General features: G+C 37.7%; 2 protein-coding genes across 2 annotated transcripts; one reads left to right on the plus strand and one right to left on the minus strand.

Moving 5' to 3' along the window:
* Positions 1–1205: 1205 nt before the first annotated feature.
* Positions 1206–7538, minus strand: LOC133745452 (uncharacterized). Its single transcript, XM_062173526.1, has 8 exons — positions 7293–7538; positions 4237–7123; positions 3985–4143; positions 3712–3891; positions 3144–3338; positions 2695–2793; positions 1993–2580; positions 1206–1856 (listed from the first exon to the last, which is right to left on the minus strand). The coding sequence occupies exons 2-8, from the start codon at positions 7078–7080 to the stop codon at positions 1497–1499; spliced, it is 4425 nt and encodes a 1474-aa protein (XP_062029510.1). The 5' UTR covers positions 7081–7123; positions 7293–7538; the 3' UTR covers positions 1206–1496.
* Positions 7539–10237: 2699 nt separating this feature from the next.
* On the plus strand, positions 10238–11045 carry LOC133744609 (uncharacterized). Its single transcript, XM_062172691.1, has 2 exons — positions 10238–10279; positions 10539–11045. The coding sequence occupies exons 1-2, from the start codon at positions 10238–10240 to the stop codon at positions 11043–11045; spliced, it is 549 nt and encodes a 182-aa protein (XP_062028675.1).
* The last annotated feature ends 1274 nt before the right edge of the window (positions 11046–12319 follow it).

Consider the following 12319-nt stretch of genomic DNA (forward strand, 5'->3'; position numbering starts at 1 on the left):
TAATCCGGATCCTTATTTTGTGGCCCGAAGAGCCTATGATGCTGCTGTTGAATTTTTGCAATGTCCTCCTATTAGACCGCCTCCTCCTTGTCCTCAACCTCTGTCGTCGGTTCATTGGAGTCCCCCTCCTTCTGGGGTTATCAAAATTAATACTGATGCGGCTTGGCAATCGACGTCTCTTTCTAGTGGGATTGCTGCTATTGTCAGGAATGCATCAGGTCATTTGATGGCTGGTTCAAGTAAGTCTCTTTATGCTATATCAGGAATTGCTGCTGAGGCTTTGGCAATATTGGAAGCTCTTTCTCTAGCTGCTTCCTTGAATATTTCTTCCTTCATTTTGGAATCAGACTCTGCTCCCCTTATCTCAGCCCTCAACCTTCCCAAATATTCTGTAGATTGGACAGCAGCTCCTTTGATTTGGAAGATTCGCTCTTTGGCTGAGTCGTTTACCTCAATTAGCTGGCTTTGGACCAGCAGAAAAGCCAACCAGGCAGCTGACTTTGTCGCAGCCTTGGCTTCCAGGAGGATGTGTCCTGTTGATTGGGTCTCCAATCCACCCTCCTCCTTTTTAGCTTTGTTGTCAGTTGATAGTTCTATCATCCTTTCCCAGGATTTTGTTCCTCCGGGTTTTGATGTTGGCTAGGTTATGTTGTACTCTTGTTCTGTTTTTAATATATGTTGTTTTTCGTCAAAAAAAAAAAAAAAGATCGTAACCCAGTTCCTAAAACATGAAGCCCCTACTCCCGCTCCAGTCAGAAGAAGTAGGTGAGGAAACTTTCCATGGAATTTTTTTCCGCACCAACAAAAACTAAGGTGCAGCAAGGCACATTCATGGCCGTGCCGTGCCTCAAATGCTTGGTGACTTGGTGTTAGACAATTGACACATTCAGAACTGAGAAAAATGAAGAGCAAATTTTTCTTGTCTGAATGAAGACTTGGAGTGTGTTTGGATAAGGGAAAAAATGATGGAATTTAATTGAAAGTGAGGATTTAAGAATTACCAATTCCTTCGTTTGGCATTACCAAGTTGGAAAATTTTAAATTTCTTTATGCGAAAAAACGGAATTCATTATTTAAATTCAGAAAATGGTAATGGAAAAATTGGATTTGAAAAAATTTAGGGGTGTACAGATTAGCTTCTATGTACCATTCCAAACCAAAATATATTACATGCCATCCCACTGATACTAAGAACACACAGAAAATATAGTAAATAACTCAAGTTTATTATCATACTGAATGTATGTTTTTCTTCAGACATTTTAAGCAAACCACTCTTCTATCGGTGTATGAAACCAAAAACCCACTTAAATAGGAGGAAACCAAATCCCAAGCTGCTCACCAGGAAAAAAAGAAAAAGAAAAAAAGAATTGCCTATATATATATATATATATATGATTTAGCGATTTCCTAGATATATAAATAGATATATTAAGGGAATGTCCCAAACAACCTCTGCTGAATTACCTATTTAAATAAGTGCATAGGTGTAGTATTCAGAAAAACCTCTCAAGCATAGATTTAAAAGAGAAGCTGCCGCCATTGCCCAACAAAAACAAGCCAAGGATGGCCACAACTGTAACAAGCACCCACATCCAAGGCTGCATCCTTCTCTTACTGCGGTTGCGTAGAGGCAGAGGGATGGATTTTACCTTGGTTTGCTTTGAGAACTGTGGCGCTTTCTGGGACCTCTTTGTTATTGTCACCGGTTTCTCTGTAGCTTCAGGCTCGACTGGAGTTACGGTTGTAGTCTCTGAGGTTGGTTCTGGAGCAGATTCTCCTTCATTAATACCATTTGTAGCCTTTGTTGCACTTACCTTCTTTCTTTCCTTCTTCCTTACCCGCTTCTCCCTTTCCTGCGCCATACACAGAATAACAGAATATTGCATCAGGTAAGACAGAATCTCATAAAGCCAACATCTCTATACCACTAAAATGCCCATGAGAAGTCAATGGAATTGAACAAAAAGATGAAGTTTCAGGAAATTTTACCTTCTCTTTCTCTTCAGCTTCTTTCTGTGCTTTTATGGCAGCCCTGGCTTGGGCCTTCTCCGCTATTCTTTTCTTCCTCTCCATTGCTTCCTTAGCTTTGGCCTTTTCCTCCAGCCTACGTTGCTCTCTCAACCTTGCAGCTGCTTCTTCCTTTCTCAATTCCTCTTCCTTTCTGGCCAACTCTTCTTCCTCCTTTGTTGGTTTTGGGTCTTCTACTATTTCCTTTTCAATCTCATTTCTTCCAGAAACTGTTGCTTGGCTAATTCCAGAAGAAGCAACTTTCACAGGCTTCTTGTTCTTAGCTGTGTCATTGTTTTGCTCCACAATCTCCACTGCAGATATATCATTTGGTTCTTCAGATTCTACAATTGCAACTCGTTTTGCAGGTTCAGGAGTTGAAACCACTGCTGCTGCCATATTATGCCTGGTTACTCTTACTATATCAGGTATTACAGGTGGTTCTTCATCAGGACCAAGTGAGCGGCCATCCAAGGTTCTTAATCTCCTTAGTGTACTCCTGGTGTTGCATTTGGTATATTCTTTCCGGAAATCTTCATTTGTATTCCAGAGTTCCATAAATGTTTCCACCTAAACAATTGATTGTTAGCCAATCCATGCACATATGAGCCATGTTGTCCAAGTTTTCAACCTAAAGGGTGGAAAATACACAACAGTAACAAAAAAGGAACTTCATGAGCTAACCTGATTGATACATAAATGCTGCAGTTGCTCCTTATCTCCACTCAATGCTAAGTCATTAGCTGCCTTTGCATCATTCCTGTACCTCCAGAAGTGTTTGGTCTGCAGATTCGAGGAAAAAGAGGGTCACTATCTCTTCTAAATTGTCATATATTCATATTAAGGGTTCAGAATAAAATATCTAGAACAGAAGGGTTGTACTAAAATAAAAACACAAGGTTTCAGAATACTAAAGCTATCAACACAAACAACTCAGCTTGAAATAAATAAACCATTATCCCAGATTAATAAGAAAGCTGAAAACTAAGCCAGTGTCCAAAGCAAGCTCAAAATATATCCTCTTAGTGGTAAAGTTATATAAACATGTTCCGCAGTATATTTGTGCATGCACATGTAGATAGTTGATAGAAAGTAATAAGCTGAAGTGTTTTTTTTCAAAGGAATGCAAACACCTTCTCATAATTTTGTTTCCTCAAACTCTGTAGATGTACATATGCTTCTTGGCGAGTTGCATCTGCAGCTTCAAACTGATATTGTAGTTCATGCAGCATATCATTCTCTACATTATATTTCTTTTTAGCAGCTTGAGTGACTTCCTGCGCTTTGAGAAGATTCTCTTTGAGTTGATCCATTTCCTTCTTCAGATCCTGTGATAATGAAAGTGAGGTAAGAAACTGAAAAGCTCATCACAGCATACTATAATTACAAGAGTTTGTCCACCTGTTCTAGTATTGAGCACTAAATATGAAGTTCTTGGTGATTAGAAAAGTTACTAAAATTCAAGTAAATCAGGTGTTCCTATGTGAATCATCTCAAGTTATCATTTCCATATCAATTGTCCAACATATCAAATCTCTATTCCTGGTCATTAATCTTTAGAAAAGAAAACTGCAGTTTGAATGTGAATATGTGATAAATTGTTTTAATGTGAAATATCAGGATATTACAACCATGTGAATTGGTTCAGATCCCATCTGACATCATGGTTAGAAAAGAAAGAGAACATAATGAGCACGATACCTTTATGCGTTGTTCAATATGGTCTTTCTGGTCTAAAGATTGTTGAACTTCATCCTGCTTACTTAAGCTATAAGAGAGCTGATCACGGCGTTGCTTCAGCTGCTTGATGTCACGAATATACTGCTTTTCTTCCTTCAAAGGTAGGGTCTCATGAGCCATGGTATGTTCCATATGGCGTATCTATGTATGAAGCGCACACGATTAAAACATTACATAATTAATAAATATTCGAATCCATTATCTACAGTATGAACAAGGAAAGTGATTGCTTACTGTGTTAGCTATTTCCTCAACAGACAGAGCATCCTTTACTTTGTTAATCATAAATTGAACAGAATCCATTTCCCGTCGTTTGGACTTGAGCTGCTCTTGAACAGCTCTCTCTTCAGATATGGCAGCTTCAAATTTTAGTTTGTGCTCCTTACAAGTGGCCTAGCCATAAAAGATTCAACAATTAATTTGAAAACATACTGAAAAAAAATACACATGGAATAAAGTTAAAGTGATTTGCATAAAAGTACTCACCCGTTGCATTTGCATTTTGGAACGAATAGCATCCCGGCCTTTAGTTTTTTCTTCAACTTGTAACTGAGCATGCTTGATCTGTTCTTTTAAGTTTTCGTCATCATTTCTAGGAATCCTAATTAAGAAGTAGAAAGGCCTTTTTTCAACCTCAACAACCTTATCCTGTCCTTCCAAAGAATCAACAGTGGGCGTTTCAGACTCTGATCTGTCATCAGTGATGATGGACGACTCATCAACACCTGAGCTTGCCGGCATGGTGACTTCATTCTCAATTGAATCATTAATCTGTAATGCCGGCTTCCCATTGTTGTCAGCACATTCAGCGTCCAAGTTGGGCACTTCAGACTCTGATCTGTCATCAATGATGATGGACGGCTCATCAGCACCTGAGCTTGCCGGCACGGTGACTTCATTCTCAACTAAATCATTTATCTGTAATGTCGGCTTCCCATTGTTGTCAGCACATTCAGCCTCCAAGTTTGACAAACCAGCATCTGCTACATGCACGGCATCACTAGATACTGGTTTTTCAGAATCACAAGAATCATGGCTGGTCTTGAGTTCTTGTATTGCATCATCAGCTGAGAAAGTTGACAGGGTATCATCAACAGCTTGAGAGATCTTGGATTCACATTCTGATTTTGAAATGGGCTCTGATATGGTATCATTAGCCAGGCAACTTGACAGCGTATCATCTACAAAGGCAGCATGACCAGATTCAATTTCTGATTTCAAATTAGGTTCTGATATAGCGACGCTAGCTGATACTGCGTCATGAGCTAGGCCACTTGAGAGAGCATCATCTGTATCGGAGGAAATCTCGGCTTCAATATCAGATTTTGAATTTGGTTCTGATATTGTATCATTAGCTGCGGAATTTGAAGAAGTTTCAGCTGTAATGGGGGCACTCTCAGCTTCAACTTCTGGTTTTGAATGTTCACGAGGACAAGAACTCAGCTTTTCACTATTCTTCTCATCTAATTTTTCAACATCAGTCTCTGGTGTTTCATCTTCAATACTGCGAGTTGAATCATCTTCCTTAGGTAGAGAATCCCCGTTTTTAACACTCACAATTGTATCACTATCAGCAACAGTTGCAAAGCTTTCACAATTTTCAACAGGTACTTTCTCACACACAGAAGCCTTTTCAGATGACCCATTCTCTTCAGGTGTATCAACCAAGTCATCTGTAACCATAGGTTCTGAACTGTTCTCCAAGTTATCCCCACTATCATCTGAGATAGGGCCACTGACAACTGGTGTTTCCAACTGCTTCTGAACTTCAAAAGATGCAGCCAAGACTTCCCCATTTTCACATGATCCGTTTTCTTCAGGTGTATCAGTCAAGAGATTAGTATCTATGGGCTCTGAAACGCTCTCTTCATGAGCACGAACGACAAGCGACTCATCTTCAGATTTATCAGAAACAAGACCATTGACAACTTGTGTTTCCAAGTGCTTCTGGACTTCCAAATTGTCTGCCAAGATTTGGCCATTTTCTTCACATAAACCATTAATTTTTTCAGCTATGTGCTCCGAAATGCTCTCTTGGATATCAACATTGGTAGCCAATATTTGGCCATTTTCTTCACATGACTCGTTAATCTTTTCAGCAATGGGCTCGGAAACACTCTCTTGGACATCAACATTGGCATCCAAGACTTGGCCATTTTCTTCACATAAACCATCAATCTGTTCAGCAATGGGTTCCGAAACGCTCTCTTGGATATCAAGATTGGCAGCCAATATTTGGCCATTTTCTTCGCAGGAACTATTAATCCTTTCAGCAATGGGCTCGGAAACACTCTCTTGGACATCTACATTGGCAGCCAAGATTTGGCCATTTTCTTCACATGAAACATTAATCTTTTCAGTAATTGATTCTGAAACACTCTCTTGGACATCATCATTAGCAGCCAAGATTTGGACGTCTGAAACACACTCTTTAACATCACAATTGGCAGCCAAGATTTGGCCGTCCGAAACACACTCTTTAACATCACCATTGGCAGCCAAGTTTTGGCCGTCTTGTTCACATGAACCGTTAATCTCCCCAGCAACAGGCTCTGAAAAGCTCTCTTGGACATCAAGATTGGCAGCCAAGATTTGGCCATTAGAAAATGACCCATTATTCTTTTCAGCTGTATCAACCAAGTGATTTGTGACCAAGGACTCTGAAGGGCTCTCTTGGACATCATGAGTAGGCAATGCATCTCCATTTTCATCAGAGACAGCAGCCCCGGATCGGCCATTCTCAGAAGATCCATTTTGTTCAGCTGTACTTGCTGAGGCGCTATCATTAGCATCACAAGCAGGCACGCCCTCCCAATTATTTTCCTTTGACTCAGGAATTTGCTTATCCAACTCAGTATCAGCTTGGGATGTCAACTCTGACTCTTGAACAGGGACCTCCTCGGCTAATTGCTTATCCTCCTCACTCTGAAGATGAAGTGCAGTCGCTGGATCACCGGAAAGTGTTGACTCCTCAGCAGCAGGAGCAGCGTTCTCTAATGAATGAGATTGTAATTGAGATTGGGGATTCTCAACAACAACACTACTCTCCACAACCTCTCCCTCCAACTGAAGACCGCCACCGCCATTGGTCTCAACTCTGCTGTAATGCCCATTGGTCAGATCAGACCCATCAGAAGCGGCGGCGTCACTTCCGGCGGTGACAAAGACATAGGAGCCATCGCCGTCGTCCTTGGAAATCCCATTACCATTACCATTACCATTACCATTACCATTACCAATCACACTGACATTGACACTCACATTCCCGTCCTCAACCTTGGACACCTCAGATTCACACGCATCGCGATGCACATCCACCTCCGCCGTCATTGCGTCGATCACAGCCAAAATTCAACACACAGCCACAACCAATCTATTCCGCAAACACAAAAATTGCAGAACAATTCCAAGTTAATATCTTAGACTCAATTTGAAACAAAATTCCAAAAATTGAAGTGAAATCAATACTGAAAGAAGACAACCGGTGTAAAAACAGCGCGAGATCTAAACCTAAGAAGAGAAGAGAGATCAGGAGGACTTACAGGCGCAGATCGATGAAGAAGAGCAGGGCAGATCGAAATCGAGATCAGCGAACCGACATGAATGTGGTGGGGAATTCAAGTAGGGATCTTCCGTAAACAATGCACAAGGCTAGATTTGGGAGATTTTATATATATGAGAGAGGGAGAGAGAGTTGTGGATTGGAATTAGCTAGAACAACAGCTGGCCAAACAAGAAGAGAGAAAGAGAGAGTACGAGTTTCTGTTATACACTGCTTTTTGGAAATAGAGTCCTCACTCGACTTGTTATACTACAACACTGTTTGGATCGGATTGGGATTTTGTGCGGGTTTTTGGGCTTTTTGTAATTTCCGGATTTTGAAATCAAATGGAAATAAATAGTCTCTTCATTCTCGTTTTTCCTGCCACGTTTTAATAAACCGTCATTTGTCACGGTCTGGGTTTTCTTTTGGCCGGGTTTTTACATTTTGCCAACAAAACTTCACGCTCTATTTTCCTCTTTTTTTTTTTACTGTTTATCCTTATTCTTAAAGATAAAAAAGTCAAAAACTTAAATAAATAATTAATAAGAAAATTTATTATTATCATAAACTAATTACCCACTTCCAGAGGAGTAACTTTGTAATTCATTGGATGTGAGCAATTTCTAGTGAGATCTTAAGCTTTTAGTTTCCACCAATATTTTACCCAAGAAAAAAGCACAATACCAAACACAGAGAATAGGATTATACATCATTGCATTTCAATGCACAAATAAAATATTTCTTTGATCGCACTTTTATATGTACATTGCATGCTCAAAAAATTATTAAATGTCATACAATATTCATTTCCATGATGTAGACATACACACAATTATTCGTAAAACTGTGAGGTAGAATTCATACATTTCCAACCATAGTAAAGTCACAAAAATAAATGCCCAAATGAAAGTTTTCATTGATCGCACTTTTAATTTTTTATGTACATTGTTTAATCATAATTCAGAAATGGTTAAGATGTCATACAATATATATATATATATCCATGATGTAAAATACACACACACACATACATGCAATTGTTTCATAAATTTGTGAGTTAGAATTCACATATAATAAAGTCACCAAATCCAACAGATGTCATGAATCTAATAATTTCCACTAAAAAAAGAACATATATAGCCTTATTTGTACGTTTTTTTTCCCTCACCTCCATATTGTGGCTTGTGATCAAAGGTATTGATCTTAGTCTATGCGATGTTTTGTTTCAATTGGTGTTTATGAAAGATAGATTGTGGTTAGCGTAATTCCAATCCACCCTAAATTTGGATTATTTTTTTATTAATTTGGGTTGGAGTGATACAATTGTCAAGGTCCAAAATAAACATGCATGGGATGCCCCCAAATATCTAGCAAAACTCACAACACAAGTAATATCCGTAACAATCCTCTGAAAAGCTCGATGCGCGAAAACTTTGGATTAAGATTGGGGGTCGTTGGTGGATATAACATGCTCAAGTACTGATGCTGTGTTGAATAAGACTCCACTGCTGCCATAAAAATGTTGCATATGAGACTTTAGTACCAGATGTTATCGCCATGTTAGGTGTTGGAAATAAAACCTCAAAAATAAAATTTACTGCTGATATTCTGATAAAAGACAATGGTTGCTTTAAAAGGAATTTACCGTTTAAACTCATCTACATATTAATTTTTTATTTTTTAATTACATAAGAATTAAGAATACATAATAACTAATTTTAAAATTGTATAGCAAAATAAAATAGCATATTAAACGAAAAGCGATGGTTGTAAGATTGAGATGAGGCTACTCGCCAAGGAAGTTGCAGCCCTTGTGAGCGAAAGTTTCGTTTCGTCTCTTTTTTTAACACCAGTTTTTCTTATATTTTAATTAATAATAATAATAATAAAATAATACGGCCCAAAATCCAGCTGGAAGTGTGGGGCCCGTCCGAAATGAAATGCAGAAACGCGTGAGAGGTGATATATAATTGAGAGGAAATGGGGTGGCCCATTAGTGAGGGAAGGGCCAAAGCCGTTATTGGATTTATAATTTATTTCAGATAAAGACCATTTTGTTGTTTTTGACCTCCAAAGAAAATAAAATAAAATAAAATAAAAGTCTCCGGGAGGAGCCTCTCCATCCCCTAGGATTCTTCTATTCTCCCTTGACGGTTTCTCCATTTCGTTTTCTTTCTTTGTAAATACCGCAAATGCCATTACCGACCTAATTTCTAACTATTTTATTATTGTCGAGTTTTTAGATATCTGTACGTGATTTGATATCTTTTTTTTTTTTTTAAGAGTAGATATGTCATCTTTTTCTCACAAATGCACTACGTTGTCAAATATTTCTGTGACACATATCTCAATATGTCCTTCAAATTTGAGTTTCAGTCTATTGCCTTTAATTCAATATTCTTTTTTCATGTGTTGATGAGCCGATCAAGTTTATTCTCTAACCAAACACACACATTATATGTTGTTGACAACAAGCACATGGGGCAATTTTTATCAGCGGCCTCAGTGCACTTTCGTGGGTAGAAACACCACTTTTGATATATTAAGAAAGTTGAAAAAACAAATATACTTTGTTAACGATAACTTCTTTTGCATTTTAAGAATTTACTCAAATTCAGAAACATAATTGATTTTCCTAAATATTATTTTCTCATCCGTCATTTTTAGTGCAAGATGAACATTCTCCTCATCGTGCACCAATATTTCAATTCCATAGATGGGATCCTAGGAGTTTCATAACTTAAAGTCTCCTAAACATTACAATTGTTTTACAAATGCAAGTCAAATACCCAAAAAATCAAACCACAACTTATCAATTAATTTCTTAAATGAGAAGATAAGATATTTCTAGTGCGATTTGGTACTCTCCCAGATTAAAGAAAATAAAAATCATTCTTGTGTACGGCATTGTCGGTGTTCGCGGTTCACTGCATTGGCAAGTACATGACAACTAGCCAAGCTTATCATGACAATGATATTATTAGGGTTAGGTACTCACTTCCACGACTATTCTCCATTTAATTAATCACTTGATTAAGCTTGATCAAACTACCTTCTAGTGGGATTTTACATAGGAATCAACTAATATGACATCAACGACTCTATTAATACTAGCCTAAATTATATAAAAAGAAGTGTTCTACTGTAAATTCTAAACCATTTGTATGTGCGCTAGCTGGCTTCTGTAATATTCAACCCGAATATTCTGATTTACTGGTATAGTGATACATATATATGACTATAGTTTATACTTTATATTTCTTGGAAACATCCTCCTCTTGGGGTTTTGAAGGCCAACTGTGATGGTTCATTCAATCCTGAAACAAAAAGGGGAGGCCTGGGTTTTGTCATCCATGATTCATCTGGAACATTGATAGCTGGAGGGGTTAGACCTCTTAATAATTTGCTCTCAGCTGAGCATGCTGAAGTGTTGGCTTGTCAAGCTGCATTGGAATTTGTGAGAAGTCGTAACATGATGCCTGTAATCTTAGAAACAGATTCTAGTTTGGTGCAACGTCAAGTTGCAAGTCGAGCTACAAGGAATACTTCCTTATTGGGAAGAATTTATGATGACATTGTGGAGGCTTTACGTTTCTACCCAAATGTGAGCATATTACATACTAGGAGGGAGGCCAACCTGGTGGCTCATCTCATAGCTGATCATGCCAAGTCCTTACAGTATGAGAGTTTTTTCTTTTCTACTCCCACCTTTCTTATGGCTGCAGTTGCAGCTGAATGTCATGCTTTGTAATTCCTTTCATTATCAATAAAGTTGGACCTCATTTTACTCAAAAAAAGTTTATCTTTTTTTTTTTTTTTTTTTGTTGTCTCTCTTCTATGTAATAACTTAAATGATATTTGTGTCATTTAACGATTAGAGTTTCATGACATTTAGTCATGCTTTTTTGTATTTAAGAAGACAAAATTTTTTTTGATGTGTACTCTACTAAAACAATTCAATTTTTTCTTCCGCCAAGACGGAGCAATTAGTGGAAGTAGCAGTATGTGCATTTTGGCTAAGGGTTAATTAGAAATCACGAATTAAGGCTGGTTTAGATTCAGGTATAAATTGATATGTGTTACAAAATTGGGGAGGGGAATCATGCTCAAAGTCTAAATTGTAGGCGCGGTATGTCCATGTGGTCCTTAAATTCTCAATGAGACTATTAAACTTTAACTAGGGACAAAAGTTCAAGGCATCTTCACATCCACAATACATAACTTTCATTGGTAGGTCACCTCTATGATATTCTAGGATTCCCTTGACTTCATTATAAATATCTGGTGGCATATTGTTTTCCGTCTTCAAAAAGGCGAAAATTCTGTACAATATCAAATGGATACAAGAGATTTTTCACCCGTAAATAAGTTAATAAAACATATGGTTATCAATATTGTTTGAATCATCCGTTTCTAAATATCCAAAACTTTATTAATATTGATACACAGACAAAAGAGAATATTGATCCACAAACGTAAGAGAAAGCAGAAAAATGTTTTTTTTTTTCTTTTCTAAAAATAAAAAAAGATGGCATTTTGGGAGAATCGAAGGAATAAGTTTGATCTTTGATGATTAATTGATGCCTTGACGGCCGCACGGCATATGGGGCAGGATGATGGGCACAGCGCATGAAAATTATAATGTATCCAAAAAAGTGAAAGGCATTTTGATTTGGATATCTGGACCATTCATTTCTATTTCAATTTGATTTTGATCTGTCCATTAAAACGATGGAGTCGCTCTCATATTGTTATCATGTCACTACTCGTATTTATAATTATTGCGCCAAACCAACCTCATGCTTTGTTGATGGGAGACCAATGCAAGTCATAGTGTTCACATAATTTTTCCCAGGAAACCTAACTTCTCCTCAAACTTTCACCTCACAATCTCACATCACATCATCCAATAGTAATTTCAAGATTTGAAAACGGTTTGATTTTGATATTGTCCTCATTATTTTCATATCATTCATGTAAAATCACTACACTAAATTGACCACCTAATTTTTGCTAAATACGTAG

This window comes from Rosa rugosa, chromosome 4 (genome assembly GCF_958449725.1).
Source record: "Rosa rugosa chromosome 4, drRosRugo1.1, whole genome shotgun sequence".
NCBI classification, from domain to species: domain Eukaryota; kingdom Viridiplantae; phylum Streptophyta; class Magnoliopsida; order Rosales; family Rosaceae; genus Rosa; species Rosa rugosa.

Bases quoted from the DNA above. Each gene is read 5' to 3' on its own strand.
- LOC133745452 (XM_062173526.1), bottom strand. From the start codon at position 7,080: ATGACGGCGGAGGTGGATGTGCATCGCGATGCGTGTGAATCTGAGGTG. The intron at 3,339-3,711 runs GTATCGTGCTCA...TCATTATCACAG, and splicing joins ATATTGAACAACGCATAAAG to GATCTGAAGAAGGAAATGGA. The intron at 1,857-1,992 runs GTAAAATTTCCT...TGTATGGCGCAG, and splicing joins AAGCTGAAGAGAAAGAGAAG to GAAAGGGAGAAGCGGGTAAG.
- LOC133744609 (XM_062172691.1), top strand. From the start codon at position 10,238: ATGACAACTAGCCAAGCTTATCATGACAATGATATTATTAGG. The intron at 10,280-10,538 runs GTTAGGTACTCA...ATATGACTATAG, and splicing joins ATGACAATGATATTATTAGG to TTTATACTTTATATTTCTTG.